The following is a 14846-nucleotide window of genomic DNA, read 5'->3' on the forward strand; positions in this document are numbered from 1 at the left end:
AACCAAAGCCGGTTGTCAAGTGGTGATGAGGGACAAAGACAACACAAACAGACGCAAATAAAAGGCTTTTGGTTGATCCGGGGCTATAGTAGAACATGCCTGCCCAAAGTGCCGCACAGGGAAATTGAACCCAAGATTACATGATTGGGAAGCAAGCTTCTTGCCCATACAGCCAGGCCTGCGATAAAAGATAGTCATTTTCTATACTTAGATGAATGGACAATAAATACAAAAAAAATGTACTGTTTATAGAATGTGATATTCTTCATTAGAATAGACAATTAATGTAATTCTAGACTTCACTAAGGCGGTGAGCTGACAGAAACGTTAGTACGCCGATTTTGAAGTTGTGTTGGTGATTTGGTTGAGAGAGCGCGTTGTGTTGAGAGCGATGAGTTTGATTTTTGAGACTGCTGTTGAAATTTGTTGAAATTATTTATTGTTGAATTTGTATCTTACTCATTGTTGGGCATGGAAGCGGGCAGCTATGCTGCGGCAGCAGGCAAAAGCCTGTCAGCTGACATGCTGCAATTGAAAGAAATACAAATAGATGTAAAGAATTTTTTAAAATTCAACGAACTGTTGTGGAAGGAGGGAGATTGCCTTCGATTGACACCGCCAAATGACGCAGTGCAAAGGTCCGAAAGGAGGAAAATTGTGTATAGAACGCTGAACGTGGAGACCAAGAGAGTCGAAGTGGCTGAAATAGAAGAGTGTCTACGAGGGGTCAGGAAAGTGACCACATTTTATGCAAGAGACAGGAAATGCGGCACGGTGGAGGTGCGCTTCGTGAGCGAGGAGGAAGCAAAAACGCATTCCACTGTGCCTTTGAGAACAGCAAAGTGGGCACTCTTACCGACCTACTGCGAGAAGCGTGTCGCAAGAATGAGGATAGGGAGAGTGCCACCGGAGATAGATGAGGCATGGCTGGTGGCAGCCATCCTCTACAACTGCGAGGACGAAGTGGAGGTGTTAAAAGCAGAAAAGTCGAGAGAAATCAACTGATGGGGTTATAGCCTGGAAGTTATGATCCACATAACCCTGCCAGACCTACATAAGATTGTGGAAGAGTTGGAGCTCCCCGACTGAGAGTCGTGGTGGAAGGGAGACCACCGATATGTTATAACTGCAGAAGTTGAGGACACATGCAAGCAAAGTGTCCGCATAAACAAGTGCAGATAGAGGTAGAAGAAGCAGTGGTGGTAGAAACAGAGGTGGAGGAGGAGCCAACGGCAGATAGAAAAAGAACGAGAGTAGAATCGCTACTAAAAAGTCCAAAGAAAAGAAAGGAGGAGAAAGAGAAAAAGAAAAAAATAGCAGAAGAAAAAGAAAATACGGAGAATCAAACCCAAGAACCAGAGCCAACAACAAGTAGAGAAAGACAAGAGCTAAAGAGGCGAAAATTGAGGAGTGGAAGGAAAGAGTAAGAAGGCAATTAGAATATGTATCTCAAACAGGGCAGCCTGCTGGACGGAATTTAAGAATGTTGGTGTTTTACGACAAGGACATGGAAATAGAGAAGAAAATAACTAGAGTGAAAAACTTAGTAAGAATTAGATTGGACCACGACATGTTTGAGCATAATGAAAGAGCGGTGTTATTGGAGAGAATAGAGAGGCTTACAGAATTATTTGGATACAGTATGAGACCATCTGGGTTATATGTCCAATACGACAATTTACCTAGCGTTATCGGATTGGATGAACTCACAGAACATATAACAGACAAAAGATAAGACGGATACAAACATGTAAAATGGAACTGCGAGCTTTAGGGGACTCGTAAGACATTGCATCTTTTCATTTGTTTATAATTTCATTTCGTATTTCATCATTCGTTTTATGTACCCCACGTTTTGTGTTGTCTGTCTTTTGTAATGTCCCCTCTTTCTCTTCCGCCGAGGTCGACTTTGCCTTTCATCCTTTCGGGGTCGATAAATTAAGTACCAGTTACGCACTGGGGGTCGATGTAATCGACTTAATCCCTTTGTCTGTCCTTGTTTGTCCCCTCTATGTTTAGCCCCTTGTGGGCAATAAAGAAATAAGAAACGTTAGCACGCGGGCGAAATGCTTAGCGGTATTTCGTCTGCCGCTACGTTCTGAGTTCAAATTCCGCCGAGGTCAACTTTGCCTTTCATCCTTTCGGGGTCGGTAAACTAAGTAACAGTTGCGTTCTGGGGTCGATCTAATCGACTGGCCCCCGCCCCAAAAATTTCGGGCATTGTACCTAGAGTAGAAAAGAATTCTAGATTTCACAAAAACGAAGAGATGGTCACATCTGGAGTGCTTTTGATCGTAGTTTGCTGACCTCGGAATAAATATACTGAAAATCTAAGTGCATCATAGTCAACTGATCTGTCAAAGATTACAAAAAAATTAACAACAAAACGGAAACAATTTTAGTAGTTACAAGTATAATTAGGCTAATTATGAAAATATTACAGAGTGACAGCCTGTACTTGTAGTAATTTCTGTAGGAGAGGTTCAAAACTGTTATATTATTAGATTATATAGATATCTAAACATGTTTTTTTTTCAAATGTTGTGTGTGTTGAAGATGCGGAAAATGCTATCATACTTCTGGGTTTATGTATTCAAGTGTTTTTTTTTTTTTTATAGAGCATTGCATATTTTAAGAAAATGAATTGTTATCGCTTTCAGCTTCTGTTGGGTAAAAAAAAAATTCTTCCGCAATATTTTAAAGATGACTTAAAAATGGCAAACTTGCTATCGTTTATTTTCTTGAACACAATACATATATACGTGTCGTATTGTCTCTCTCTATCTCTCTCTCTCTCTTACTCTCTCGCTCTCAGACAGCACCTGCTAAACAAAAGTAGCAAAAATAAAGACAAACTTTATACTGAAAAGCGAAGATGAACAATATCCTACGTATCGCAATGAGGAAGCATTCTTTTCCTGGTGACATTCCATATAACCCTAAAACAGCCGGATTAACAGCATCCCATAAGCCGGACTAACGTACCTCAAAGAAGACAGGGATATGAAACGCTCAGAATTAAGAGTGTACCAAAATTAAGAATATACATGGGTATGTTTCCCGAAGATTTGAAGAAGACAGTCATGTTGACATGAAGTGTAGTCTCTTTCGGACTCGTGACCGCCACATTACATCATACTTCGAAGGCTATACATTTGGAATCTAAGAAGAAGAGATTGCTATAAAATACCTTGTAAACAAAAGAGACAGTGAAGCTGTTGGAGCTGCAAGGTACAACCGAAAATGTACATTATGTCTGATTACTATGGAAGACATCAGTGATTAGCAGCTGTCTAAAAATGTCATCAATGTACAACTTCCCTATACTACACGACGTTGTCGATAAAACTATACAGTGTCATTCGAAATAAAGACTGTCCTGGAATAAATATAAGAATCCCCTCGTTATTGAATGCATATACAATCAGCAACACGTGGAATATTGTTGGAACATTCCCATCAAAACTTCTGTCAAAGTAAATATAATGGGCCGGATATTGTTGTTTGAGACAGACAAGAAGCAGTAAGTACTGTCATAGAGGTCAGCTGCTCTACTAATATGAATATCCCTTCGAAAATTAAAGAGGAGGAGGATAACTACGGACAACTTCGAAACCCTAAGCTTCTATATCCAGGTTATAAATTCACATTTATACCAATAATAATAGGTGCACTTGGTTTTGTGAATAAAGGCTTAAGTGAAAGTTTACATTAGCTAGGGTCCTCAGAAAACGAAAACAACCAGCTAATTCGCACATAACAAATGCAATCTATAAGCGGAACAGTAAAATTATGCAAGACTTTTGTTTTTGTAATCTACATTCCCACGACAGAGCTTTGTATCTGGGTTAGAAACTAGCTCCTTCCTCAGGGGAAGGTTTCAAATAATTAGAAACAACCTCCATATCAACAGCATCTATTTAAAACAAAGTGATGGTGGGAGAGGCATAATGTCAGTTCAAACAGCATTTGAATGTCGCATTGTATCATACAGATAACACCTGCGGAAAAGTAAAGAAAGAAACGAATACATTACAAGCATATTCAAAAGAAGAACACCATCTTTCCAATAAGGGAAGAACTCCTGAGTTGGTACTCTGAGTGTACAACAGTCTCACCTGACGCAAAGAAAGTGGACTGAACCGCTTAAACAAAAGCTTAGAAAGGGGTGCACTCATCATACCAGCAAAAAACAATGCATAGGTATATATCCCGTAGACTAAAGGATACGAGCAGCATTGACAGGAAGAGTAGCCTCTCATAGACCTGTGATAGGTAAAGTGCATATCATCTTGAAGGGTATGTCTTCGCTATCCAGGAGAAGAAGATAGCTACTGAATACCGGACAAATAAGAGAGACAATGATTCCACCAAATCTCCACGTTGTGATAGAATATATCGGTTATTTTATTTCGGTGTTTAGGATATTATACACATCATCAACAGCTGCTTCAAATGTTTGCAAGATGTTACCTACTCTTGAGACATGATATAGATGCAAAGTTATATACAATGTTAATCGCAGGAAAGACTGTCCTGAAGGATACATCAAAGGCATGTCAGAACCAAAATATATTTATACATTTACACAATAAACTTGATATTGTTCTTTGGAATAGGAAACTGAAGTCATGCACCTTTGTAGAAGCCAGGGGATGTGAACGTACTATCAAAAGTTTTAAAAAAACACATTTATGGAACATACAGCTCTTTTACGCAGACTAAAAATTTTCATTCGTATCTATCATCATAAGTGTATCTACGAATTTACACAAAAACCTACGAATACTTGGATTTTCTAAGAAAAAGAATAAATGAATAAATAAAACTGACACACGTCCTACAAATCTATTCTATTTGCAGTACAGTGAAAATTATAAAACATTCCAAAGGCTCCCTACCTGAGATTCTGTAAATGAATAGATGCACATCCTTGATTGCGTACACCTAAAAAATGCAAATGTAAAAAGTAATGATGCACAAACACACAAGCACTGAAGAGATATGTTCACATGAAATGTAAATGCAGTTACATACACCTAGTAGCTGCACACACTAACTCAACCACACATTTAAAAAAAACCTAAGTCTTGTCACTTTGTTAGCAACTGCCTGACAAGAACTCAAATAAATTTCCATTAAGAAGCTCCATTAAAAAGAGCTTAAATAAACCTCATAATACACTAGATGTATCCGTGGAAATTTTTACAATTATTTAGAAAACTGTGACATGGTTGAAAGTTTCAAAAGAATCATGAAATGTATAACTTTTTTTTGAAATTGTGTATTTTTTTAAATATGACTTTTGACGATGTAAAAACCAACATAGTATTGAATGTGTAGTCTTAGAAGATAACGTCTCCAAATGCTAAATACCTTATTATACATTCATCACCTCTTTCACCTTTAAAGTTATATTGTTATTTTTCACTTTTCTCCAAGAATTAAACAATCTTAACTATGGAGCGAAATCGAAGACATTATCTTTCTATATGATATCATTCTGCTACTGTACGACTAAGTTCTAACAGATCTTAACTCTCTATGTTCCATCATTATTTTCATATCAAAGAAAAACTTCATATGACTAGGCTTGAACCCACAGTGCCAGTGAACGAAGTATAGTAGCTGCATCTTTGAGCTGTGAATTCTAAAATGAAAAATGTAATCTTACAAGTTGTTCTGGATTCGATTTCACTGCATAGAACTTTGGGTGTCTTTTACTATGTCACTCCGGTAGAGTGATGTTCGGCAAATAGTACATTGTATGTGTGTGTGTAAATGCAGGTTTAAGTTTATGCTGCTTAAAGCCAGTGCTGTTAATGCTGTTCAGCAAATAGACATTGATAAAAATAAGTATCAAATTTTAAAACAATTATTGGAGTTGATATGCTTGTCTATTCCCCTGAAAATGGTGCCACACTCCAATAATCAGTAAAAGACTAAATGCATAAAATATATATTTCATACTCAATTTAAAATATTTATTTGTAGGTCTTATGAATAATTTAAATAATATAAATGGTGTATCTCTAATAGATCAGTCCTCGGTTTCGTTACATAGATTAGAGCACAATAGGTAAGTAGATATTATTATAAAGGTGTTTGTGTCTCTGTGTGTTGTCGTCTAAGAATCCATATGTCAGAAAAAGAGGTACTCGTATACTTGTCAACAGGGTGAGTATTTCAGCCGATTTAATCAATGATATTTTTCATACCAAAAATTTAATCAATCATATTTTTCATACCAAAAAGATCATCAGAGACTGCATATTATATTATTTGTAGTGACTTTGATGGCGATATAAATGTGACATTTCATCCGAAGAATGATAGATAGATTAGAGTACGGTTCAGAGACAACCATGTCACCACTCGCTGTAATCATGCGATCCAAAAGGAAAATTCCATCCAAAGACCAAAGGTTGAAATCCATTGGTTGAAAGCTTAGCTATAAGATCGTAAGACCAGATATTAACAAGATTTTTGCTAATGTCAATCCCAACAACATTGTTTTCGAGGGTCGATTGGCAATGGGTGTACGAGGGAATGTTAAAAGGTTCCTGGCTTTAAGGGTGTCGTGAAAGGCCTAGCTGGAGGCTCAACCTTCCGAGTTCTTTTACAGGGCTTAGAAAAACTGAAGGACTGCTGCAATAAGTGTGTAACTCTGAAATGAGGAATATGTTAAATAAAATCATAATTAACTGATCCTATTGTATTTTCTTTTATCCAAAGCCAGGGTCTTTTCAGTACCCACTCGTATATTTCGTACCTGATACTCGAATTTATATCATACAGCACTTGATTCAACTTTTATTATGCTATATAGTGAAATATTAATTGCTTATCAATGAATCAGGTACGTGAAACTTCAGGATTTTGATCGCTCACCAAGCGACCAGCATATGGATCAGTGGTAGTTTTATTCATGGAAATTCTATTCATGGTAAAAATATTTAATTTTCAACAACCCGTTCACCTAGCTATGAATAAATGCCACAGGATTATAATATATACTGCTATCTGGAGCAACAGGACAAATGCCTCTGACGGGTATTATATTGGAGTCCAATTCTACTCATGAATATATTTTGGAAAGGAACGTACCCCACTATGCTAACGTGCTTTAGATACATTGCTTAAGTGTGAGCCCTTAAGTGGTTTCCTAAATTCCAATTATTCTGCCATAAACACACATTTTACATACATATGTACATATGTACGTAATCCACGTACAAATATTTATATAAGCAGGTCTATATTTTTTTCAAAAGCGCACGTATACATATTTGTATACATGTGTTCTTATACATGAGAACGTTTATAATTGGGTTAATAGGGTACCGGACAATTAACGAAAAGTTTAGTGGTTCTACTATATCCTTTTCTGCTCTAGGCACAAGACCCGAAATTTTAGGGGCGGGGGAGACAGTCGATTAGATTGACCTCAGTGCGCAACTGGTACTTAATTTATCGAGCCCGAAAGGAGGAAAGGCAAAGTCGACCTCGGCGGAATTTGAACTCAGAACATAAAGACAGACGAAATACCGATTTCTTTATTAGGCATAAGGCCCTAAACATAGATGGGGTCACCTCAAGGACAGACAAGACCACAGTGGGGACAAAAAACAAAACGAATGTAAATGAAATGAAAGTTATATAAAAATGAAAATGGACGCATGGGCCCCACTCCTATGCAGTACCATTTGAACCGTTATATGTATTATCTACAATTGTTCTTTTTTTCCTTTAATTTCATACTTTTTTTGTCTTTAGTAGAACTTCATTAGTGGTTCGATATCTTATAAATCTACCACTGGTGGCAACTCTTTAAATTCCACCTCCACTTCTGGCGAGTCAACGTTATCTCCACACATCTCTTTCAATTTTCTGTAGTTTTCCTCTTCGATCAATATTGCCTTCATATCCTCCGCGTAGACATATGAAGGCACCTTTACTCTTACTATTGAATGTAACTTGATTATTTTTTTCCTCTGTTTCAACATTTTTTGGGTAGTTACATAATATCACACTCCTTCTCCTCCTCGTATCTTCTTTCCTTTCTCTTGGATTTTTGGTTCTCTCTTTTCTTCCTCCATATCACCTTCATACAGTTGGGTTTCCGATATTTTCTCCACTGGTAACTCCACTTTCTTTTTCCTTCCTACAGCCCTCCTTCACAGTTTCTTTTCTCACCTCTTCTCTCTTCTTTTTCTGCTTCTCAGACGGAGAACTCATTCCTCCGCTCCTCCTTCTTTTCTTTTTAACCAGAGTGAATCCCTTCTCCGCTTCTTTTTCTATTGCCTTGTCCTGTACTACCTGGTCCACACTCTCATGTCTCTCCTCCTGTTCTGTTTGTGGCTTTCTTTGGATGCACCATGCCTTCATGTGGCCACTTTCTCCACATGTGAAACACACTGGCGGCCTACCCTCCACAGTAACTCACATCTTCTGGCAGCACAATCTCAACCACCACACTGTTCAAGTCCTCTGTTGTTGCCTGAATCGTTAATTCGATCCCATATCCCCACTAATCTACCTTCTGGGTCTTTGTAGCCTTCAGTATCTTCCCGTCTTTCATATTATATGTTATGGCTGTCATCAGTCATTCTTCTTTCAATTCGGGTGGCACCTTACCCACTCGCACCTTGGCCACAGGTTTGCTGCAGTACGAAGTCAAGAGCACCCATTCGTCTGTCCTTATTGCCTCTGTGGAGTGTTTTATTGCTTCCTCCTCCGTTGTGAAGCGCACCTCCACAGTGGCGTATTTTCTCCCTCTCGTAATGTATGTTGGGAATCTTTTTATATTTTTAAAACATTCCTCTATGGCCTCTATTGGTGCTATTTCTATCTTTCTCGTGGCTGCCTTCATGGTTTTAAATATAACCGTTCTTTTTGTCACGTTGGCCGATAACTCTTCAGGCGGTGTCAGCTTCAAAATGTTTCCTTCCTTTGTGATTAATTTCTCACTCTCCTTCATCTTTCTAGGCTCCACTTTTATCTCGCGGAGCTCCAACTCTCGCGTGTCTACTCCTTTGCTCGTTGCGGCCGCATAACTTGGGCCTGCCTCCGGTGTCTTCTCCATTTTCCCCACAATGGGAAACAAAACAACAATTAACGAATCAACAACGGCAACAATTCAATCAACAATGGTAACAATTCAATAAACAGTTCAACATAAACTCACGTATTAATTCACAGAGACCGCTAAGCATTTCGCCCGGCGTGCTAACGTTTCTACCACGTCGCCGGCTTTAGTGGTTTTACTATATCACTGAAGTATCGTCCTGGCTTTGTTAAAGAGACTTAACTCTTAACTGTAAGGTTTAACTTTAACAATTTACTGCTCCAAACAGTAACGAGGTTGTGGAGTTGACAAGTAATTCATTGTCGTTCAGTGTCGTGTTTAATTCCATTCCTCACCCTACCGAGATAAATACTGCCAGTATCCAAAACTTTCAGTGTTTCTCATGGTGTGGAACAGCTCCCTGAGCGTGGAAGCCCCCTGGCAGGAGGGAAGGGTTGTGAGACTCGTAAAGAAGGAGGACAAGTACGAAGGCAAGAGCACGCATTCGTCTGTCCTTATTGTCTCTGTGGAGTGCTTTATTACTTCCTCCTCCGTTGTGAAGCGCACCTCCATTTAAAACTTGTCCAACACAATGGCAAAAATTAAAAAAATTATATGGGTGCAAATTGCATTTAGTTTCCTCATTAATAACGTGGAACGGTAACAAAATATTTCACTAATACTTTAAGTGTTAGGGCTGGGATTTATTAGTTTAAGAATTATTTGCAATACAATGGTGATAGAGAAAATAACTCGCTTTTATTTAAAGCTACTAAAATCACTAATGAGTACTGACTTATGAATCAAAAGCATTCAGTCACCTTCCCGTTTCTTTTTTTTATTTTTTAGTCATAGTGTATCTAAGACTACATTACTCAATGTATCATTTAAGGAATCGATGTAAGCTGTGATTTGATAGAGATTTATTTGTTATTTTTATCAGACTTTTGTGATTCTGAATACAAATCATCATTATAGGAAAATCATAAAATGAGGAAAATTTCTAAACATGTGGTTGTGTGGTAAGAAGTTTGTTTCCCAGTCATATAGTTCTGGGTTCAGTCCCACTGCGTGGTACCTTGGGCAAATGTCTTCTACTATAGCCTCTGGCCGACCAAGGCTTTGTGAATACGAGATTTGGTAAACGGAAACTAAAAGAAGCCCGTCATATGTGTGTGTGTTTGTCTTTGTGTCTGTCCGCCATCTCTGCTTGACAACAGGTGTTGGCGTGTTTACGTCCCCGTAACTTAGTGGTTCGGCAAAAGAGACCGATAGAATAAATGTCAGACTTATTAAGGGGTCGATTTATTTGGCTAAAAATTCTTCAAGTTGGCGCCCCAGCATGGCCTCAGTGTAATGACTGAAACAAGTAAAAGATAAACGATAAAAAATTCCAAATTAGCACGAAACATTTTTCCTTTACCAAATGGAAAATTTGGGGTTAGTAACACTTTTTATCTTCGTTGCTATTGTTGTTTACACCCTAATGACCTATAGCTTAGCGTAGACTCATAACCATAGGCGTTCCATTTACGACCATCAAGTTTTATTTTTCAAGTATATAGAACTATATCCTTCAATGTTTGTTTTCTCTTTTAAACGGGTAGGGTGTGACTTGAAAGGGATTTGGCTATTATTACTAGCAGGTGAAGTGACCACATATAGAGTCCCTCATTCTCCAAAAGCCATATTGTTGCTAAAGAAAGCGCAATCTTAAAATAAGTTACTTAATGCGCTTTCATAATTTTCCGAATTAATTTTTTTTTTAATATTTTTTCTTTACGTTATCAGCAACACTTATAAATATTAGAACGCTATGCTCCAGTGTAACCTTAACTGTGATAATCAATTGTTTCCTGGTTGTTGTTGCTGCTGCTGTTAGCACCGAGTCAGCTCCAATCAAACTAACCATTGATCAAAAGCGCTCCACCCATAGCCACCTTTTTTGTTATGACGTTGTATATTGGATTACATTTTCTTATGCGTTATTTCTTTCTAGGACGTTATGTCGTAATTTGAGGGTAATTTGATTATCTCTGGTTGGACGAGTGACCACATAATAGAGACTAATTAGTCGCTGGTTTAGTTTGTCTGACGGCTTAAAATATAAAACAAAAGAATTTGGAAGAAATAAAAAGGGAGATTATCAGATCGAGCATGGTTTTTATTTTAGAGTAGTTTCCCTTTATGTCTCGTGAGTTCTAACCACATACAACAAAATGGCAGACGTCCCAGATAGTGGGTCCTCCGAAAATCTTACTGAATCAGCTTCTCCATCTACAGATTCAGAAAATGAAGATTCTTCTCCACCTCCGCCTCCACCGAAGAAGGTAAACCACTTCTTTCATTTATTAATAATAATGTTTATCTTTTTTTTCTTCCTACCTGAACATTTTAATTCACTGATTATAAGTGGTTTTCGTCTTATCGAATGCATAATATTGTTAGTAGTAGTATTGTTTTTATTTGTGTTGTTTGGTTTTTCATTGTGAAAATTCTCTTAAATAACTGTAATATACTTTCGCCTTTAAACGTTTTATTTATAATTTTTTGTGAAAAAATTGATACAAAGACACAGCAAATAGATTCGTTAATTTTTTTTTTTTTTAGCACCTAATCAATATGATAGCTAGTCACCAATTTAAACGAATTAATATTATTACTTTTTCTCTATCCTATTATTATTTCTAAATTTAAAGATATACCTTATTACCAGTAAATTTTAAATTTTTGGTTTCAATATAAATTTCCGTTTGTAAAATATTTCTTCTAGAAAAACATAACAGAAATATAACAATGGCGAAAATAAATAACAGACGTGTGCGAGAGGAAAGAGGGAGGGAAGGGGAGAACTTCTGCGTGGTCGCTCGTTCGTTAGAAACAACAACCAAATCTCTCTTTAAATCACATTATATCTTCTTATCAATAAAGACATTGAATAATGTAGTCATACAGGCACACAATTTGCACGATGGTCGCATTTTAATCAGAATTCTACTAGATCTGTGCCGACCTGTAGCTCAACACCAATAGCAACAAATAAATACAGGAAAGGAATTTACATACGTAGACAGCGAGGAATATTTCTATAAATTAATATATATTTATTCATAATTTAACCTCTCTCTCTATCTATCTATCTATCTGTATATATTACTCTATCGTATTCAAAGTTAAACGTTAGGTCGCTCGGCAGACTAGAATTAGCAACCTAATCTGCAAATTATACCCTATCGTCTTTAAAGGAAAACACATTGGATAATGTAATCGGAGGGTGAATGAAAAAAATAATAATTGTTGTGATTGGAATGTTTTGTGTGTGTGTGTGTTTTTTTTTTTAAACAATATGACCGATTTCTGAATAAGCAAACAACATAAAACTAGGGGGAGGATTTCCTAACGTCGTTATGGGCGGAAATACCATCTACTGTGTAACAATATTTAATGGTGTTTCCCAATTATTTATATCATGTTTGTTTTGTTCTTGAATATTTCGATAAATTATGGAGTTAAACGCTGAAAACAAAAAACGAAACCCATTAACTAAAAATAATGTTTTTGAGATAAAAATTACAAAGATAATTTAGACAAATTGGGAAAAATAATCTAAATTCTCTTGTAATGGTATGTGCTTGATATTAATCTACTCTACCACCACTACCCTCTTTCCCGAATTTGTAGCCGCCTGCCAATGTTATAAATAATTTTAATATTTGCTGAATTTTTGAAAGTCTCTTGTCTTTTGATAATAAACTAGAAATATAAATGAACAATGAGAAAAAGAAAGAAAAAGGAACCTATATATGGTTTTAGTTTTTAATCTGCTGGAAATAGCAGCCAAATCTCCCTCAGACTACGTTTTTTTTTTTTTTTTTCTAAGACGGGCACATTGAATAATGTAGCTTGCAGTAAACTAGGTTTTAAAATATATAAATAAATCGAAATACTGGACGGTTACAACTGAAATGCTCTTTATGATAGGTTTTCTTGACCAGGCTTGGGATTAAACAACAAACTAAATGATAGCCAGAAATCATTATTATTGAATTACCATCATCATTGGTTCTACTTTCACTTTTCCATGTTGCAATCCGTTAAACATGCAGTCAGTAGAACATTGCTGTGAGCCAATGAAGAAGCCTGTTTGAGGTTTCTCACTCTGCAAGAAGTTGTAGCTAAATCTCCTTCAAATCACAACCCTGATATTTTTGAAAAGGAAGAAAACATTAGACTATATAACCATAGCTATAAAGAACGGTTATGATTGAAACACCTTTAAATATTGATCTGCTTCATCAGGGCTAATACACAGTATAGATCTGCTCAGTCAGTGCTAACACACAGTAACAACTTCATTTCATGTCTCTCTTTCTCCCCCCCCCCCCCCACTACTCTGTTTCTCTCAGGCTTGATTTTCTTAGGTTGTTATACCTATATTTTCTTAACTTTTTTTTTGGTCTGTTTCAACCACATTCTCCTTTACTGTTTACATTCCATGACTCCATAGCAGCATGGCCATCATTCTTGATTATATTGTTCAGTGTCTTGGATGGTCAATTGCTTTTACATCCCCCTTTCTCATTAAATAATATTGCACGATCAATGATCCATATTTGTTTGTTAGGTGCAGGCATAGTTATGAGGTTGAAAAGTTCACTTTGCAACCACAGGGATTCCAATTCACTTTCACTGAATGGCACATTGGGCAAGTGTTTTCTACAATAGCTTCAGATTGACTTGTGTGTGTATTGGAGTATGTTTGTCTCTGTCTTTGTATTGACACCTCTTAGGTTGAGGTGATATTTGTTTATGTTCCATATAAATAGTATATCCAGCTGACTGGTTGTTCAATGTTGTAAAGATACTTGAAAATAAGTGTTAGCATACAAAGGTTAGTATCATGAAGGGCATCTGGCTGTAGATTACTCAAGAAGCCTCGTTCAGTCCTAGTACAAACTGAAACTAATCTATCTGTATTATCTTATGGCAATTTACTCTCTACCTTAATTGTGTGATCAATTTTCAAGCCAATATGGATGATCTCCCTGCTGTTACTCCATCCATTAGAAATTGCTACCCAATCACATCCTTCCATGACACATTGGATAATGTAGTTCTTCATAGCCTTAAAAAGATTAGACAATCACAACAGGTTGTCTTGGATTAAACAACACTCCAATGCACATACACATATACAAGTCAATCTGAAGCTATAGTAGAAGACACTAACCTACTGTGCCATTCACTAAATTTCCACCTTTTTCCATGCTATCTTAGATAGATTTAAGTATATGATTATTGAGCCTACTAAAAATAGTTGCCAAAGTCCCCTCCTTTTGTACACTATTGTCTTAAAAAATAAAGACATACTGAATAATGTTTTCTTAGATTCACTATGTTTGGATAAAAAGATGGCATGATCATGATTGGAATATCTTTAATCATTGATGTGCATGATCACAACCAACTTAAAGCTAACCAACAACAATCTCTTTGACCAATTAAATGTAACATTTTGTGTTGCTTTTGCATATGACACCTGACTGAAACTTTTATTCTTTCCAAACTCATTGCTTGCCTGTGACCCTTTTGCAATATTGCAAAATCTATTGCTTGGTTTGTGTCCTCTTCTTGGAGTACAAAAGTTGTTTGCAGTATGTTGCCTGTGACACAAGTAAATGCACACAATCCATGCTGTAAAGTGGTTGGTGATAGGAAGGGCATTCAACCATGAAACCGATGTTGAAAAACATGACATACACATGAAAGATTGACATTT

At 36.8% G+C, this 14846-nt stretch overlaps 1 protein-coding gene across 1 annotated transcript in view; it reads left to right on the plus strand.

Annotated features, from left to right (window-relative positions):
* The first annotated feature begins 11263 nt into the window (after positions 1 to 11263).
* LOC106879918 (sorting nexin-4) overlaps positions 11264 to 14846 on the plus strand; it is a 36534-nt gene continuing 32951 nt past the window's right edge. The window contains exon 1 of the mRNA XM_014929669.3: positions 11264 to 11397. Within this exon, the coding sequence (XP_014785155.1) occupies positions 11287 to 11397 (111 nt within the window). The 5' untranslated portion in view covers positions 11264 to 11286. The remainder of the gene's footprint in view (positions 11398 to 14846) is intronic.

Source organism: Octopus bimaculoides, chromosome 4, assembly GCF_046866305.1.
Source record: "Octopus bimaculoides isolate indiv1 chromosome 4, ASM4686630v1, whole genome shotgun sequence".
Taxonomy (NCBI): domain Eukaryota; kingdom Metazoa; phylum Mollusca; class Cephalopoda; order Octopoda; family Octopodidae; genus Octopus; species Octopus bimaculoides.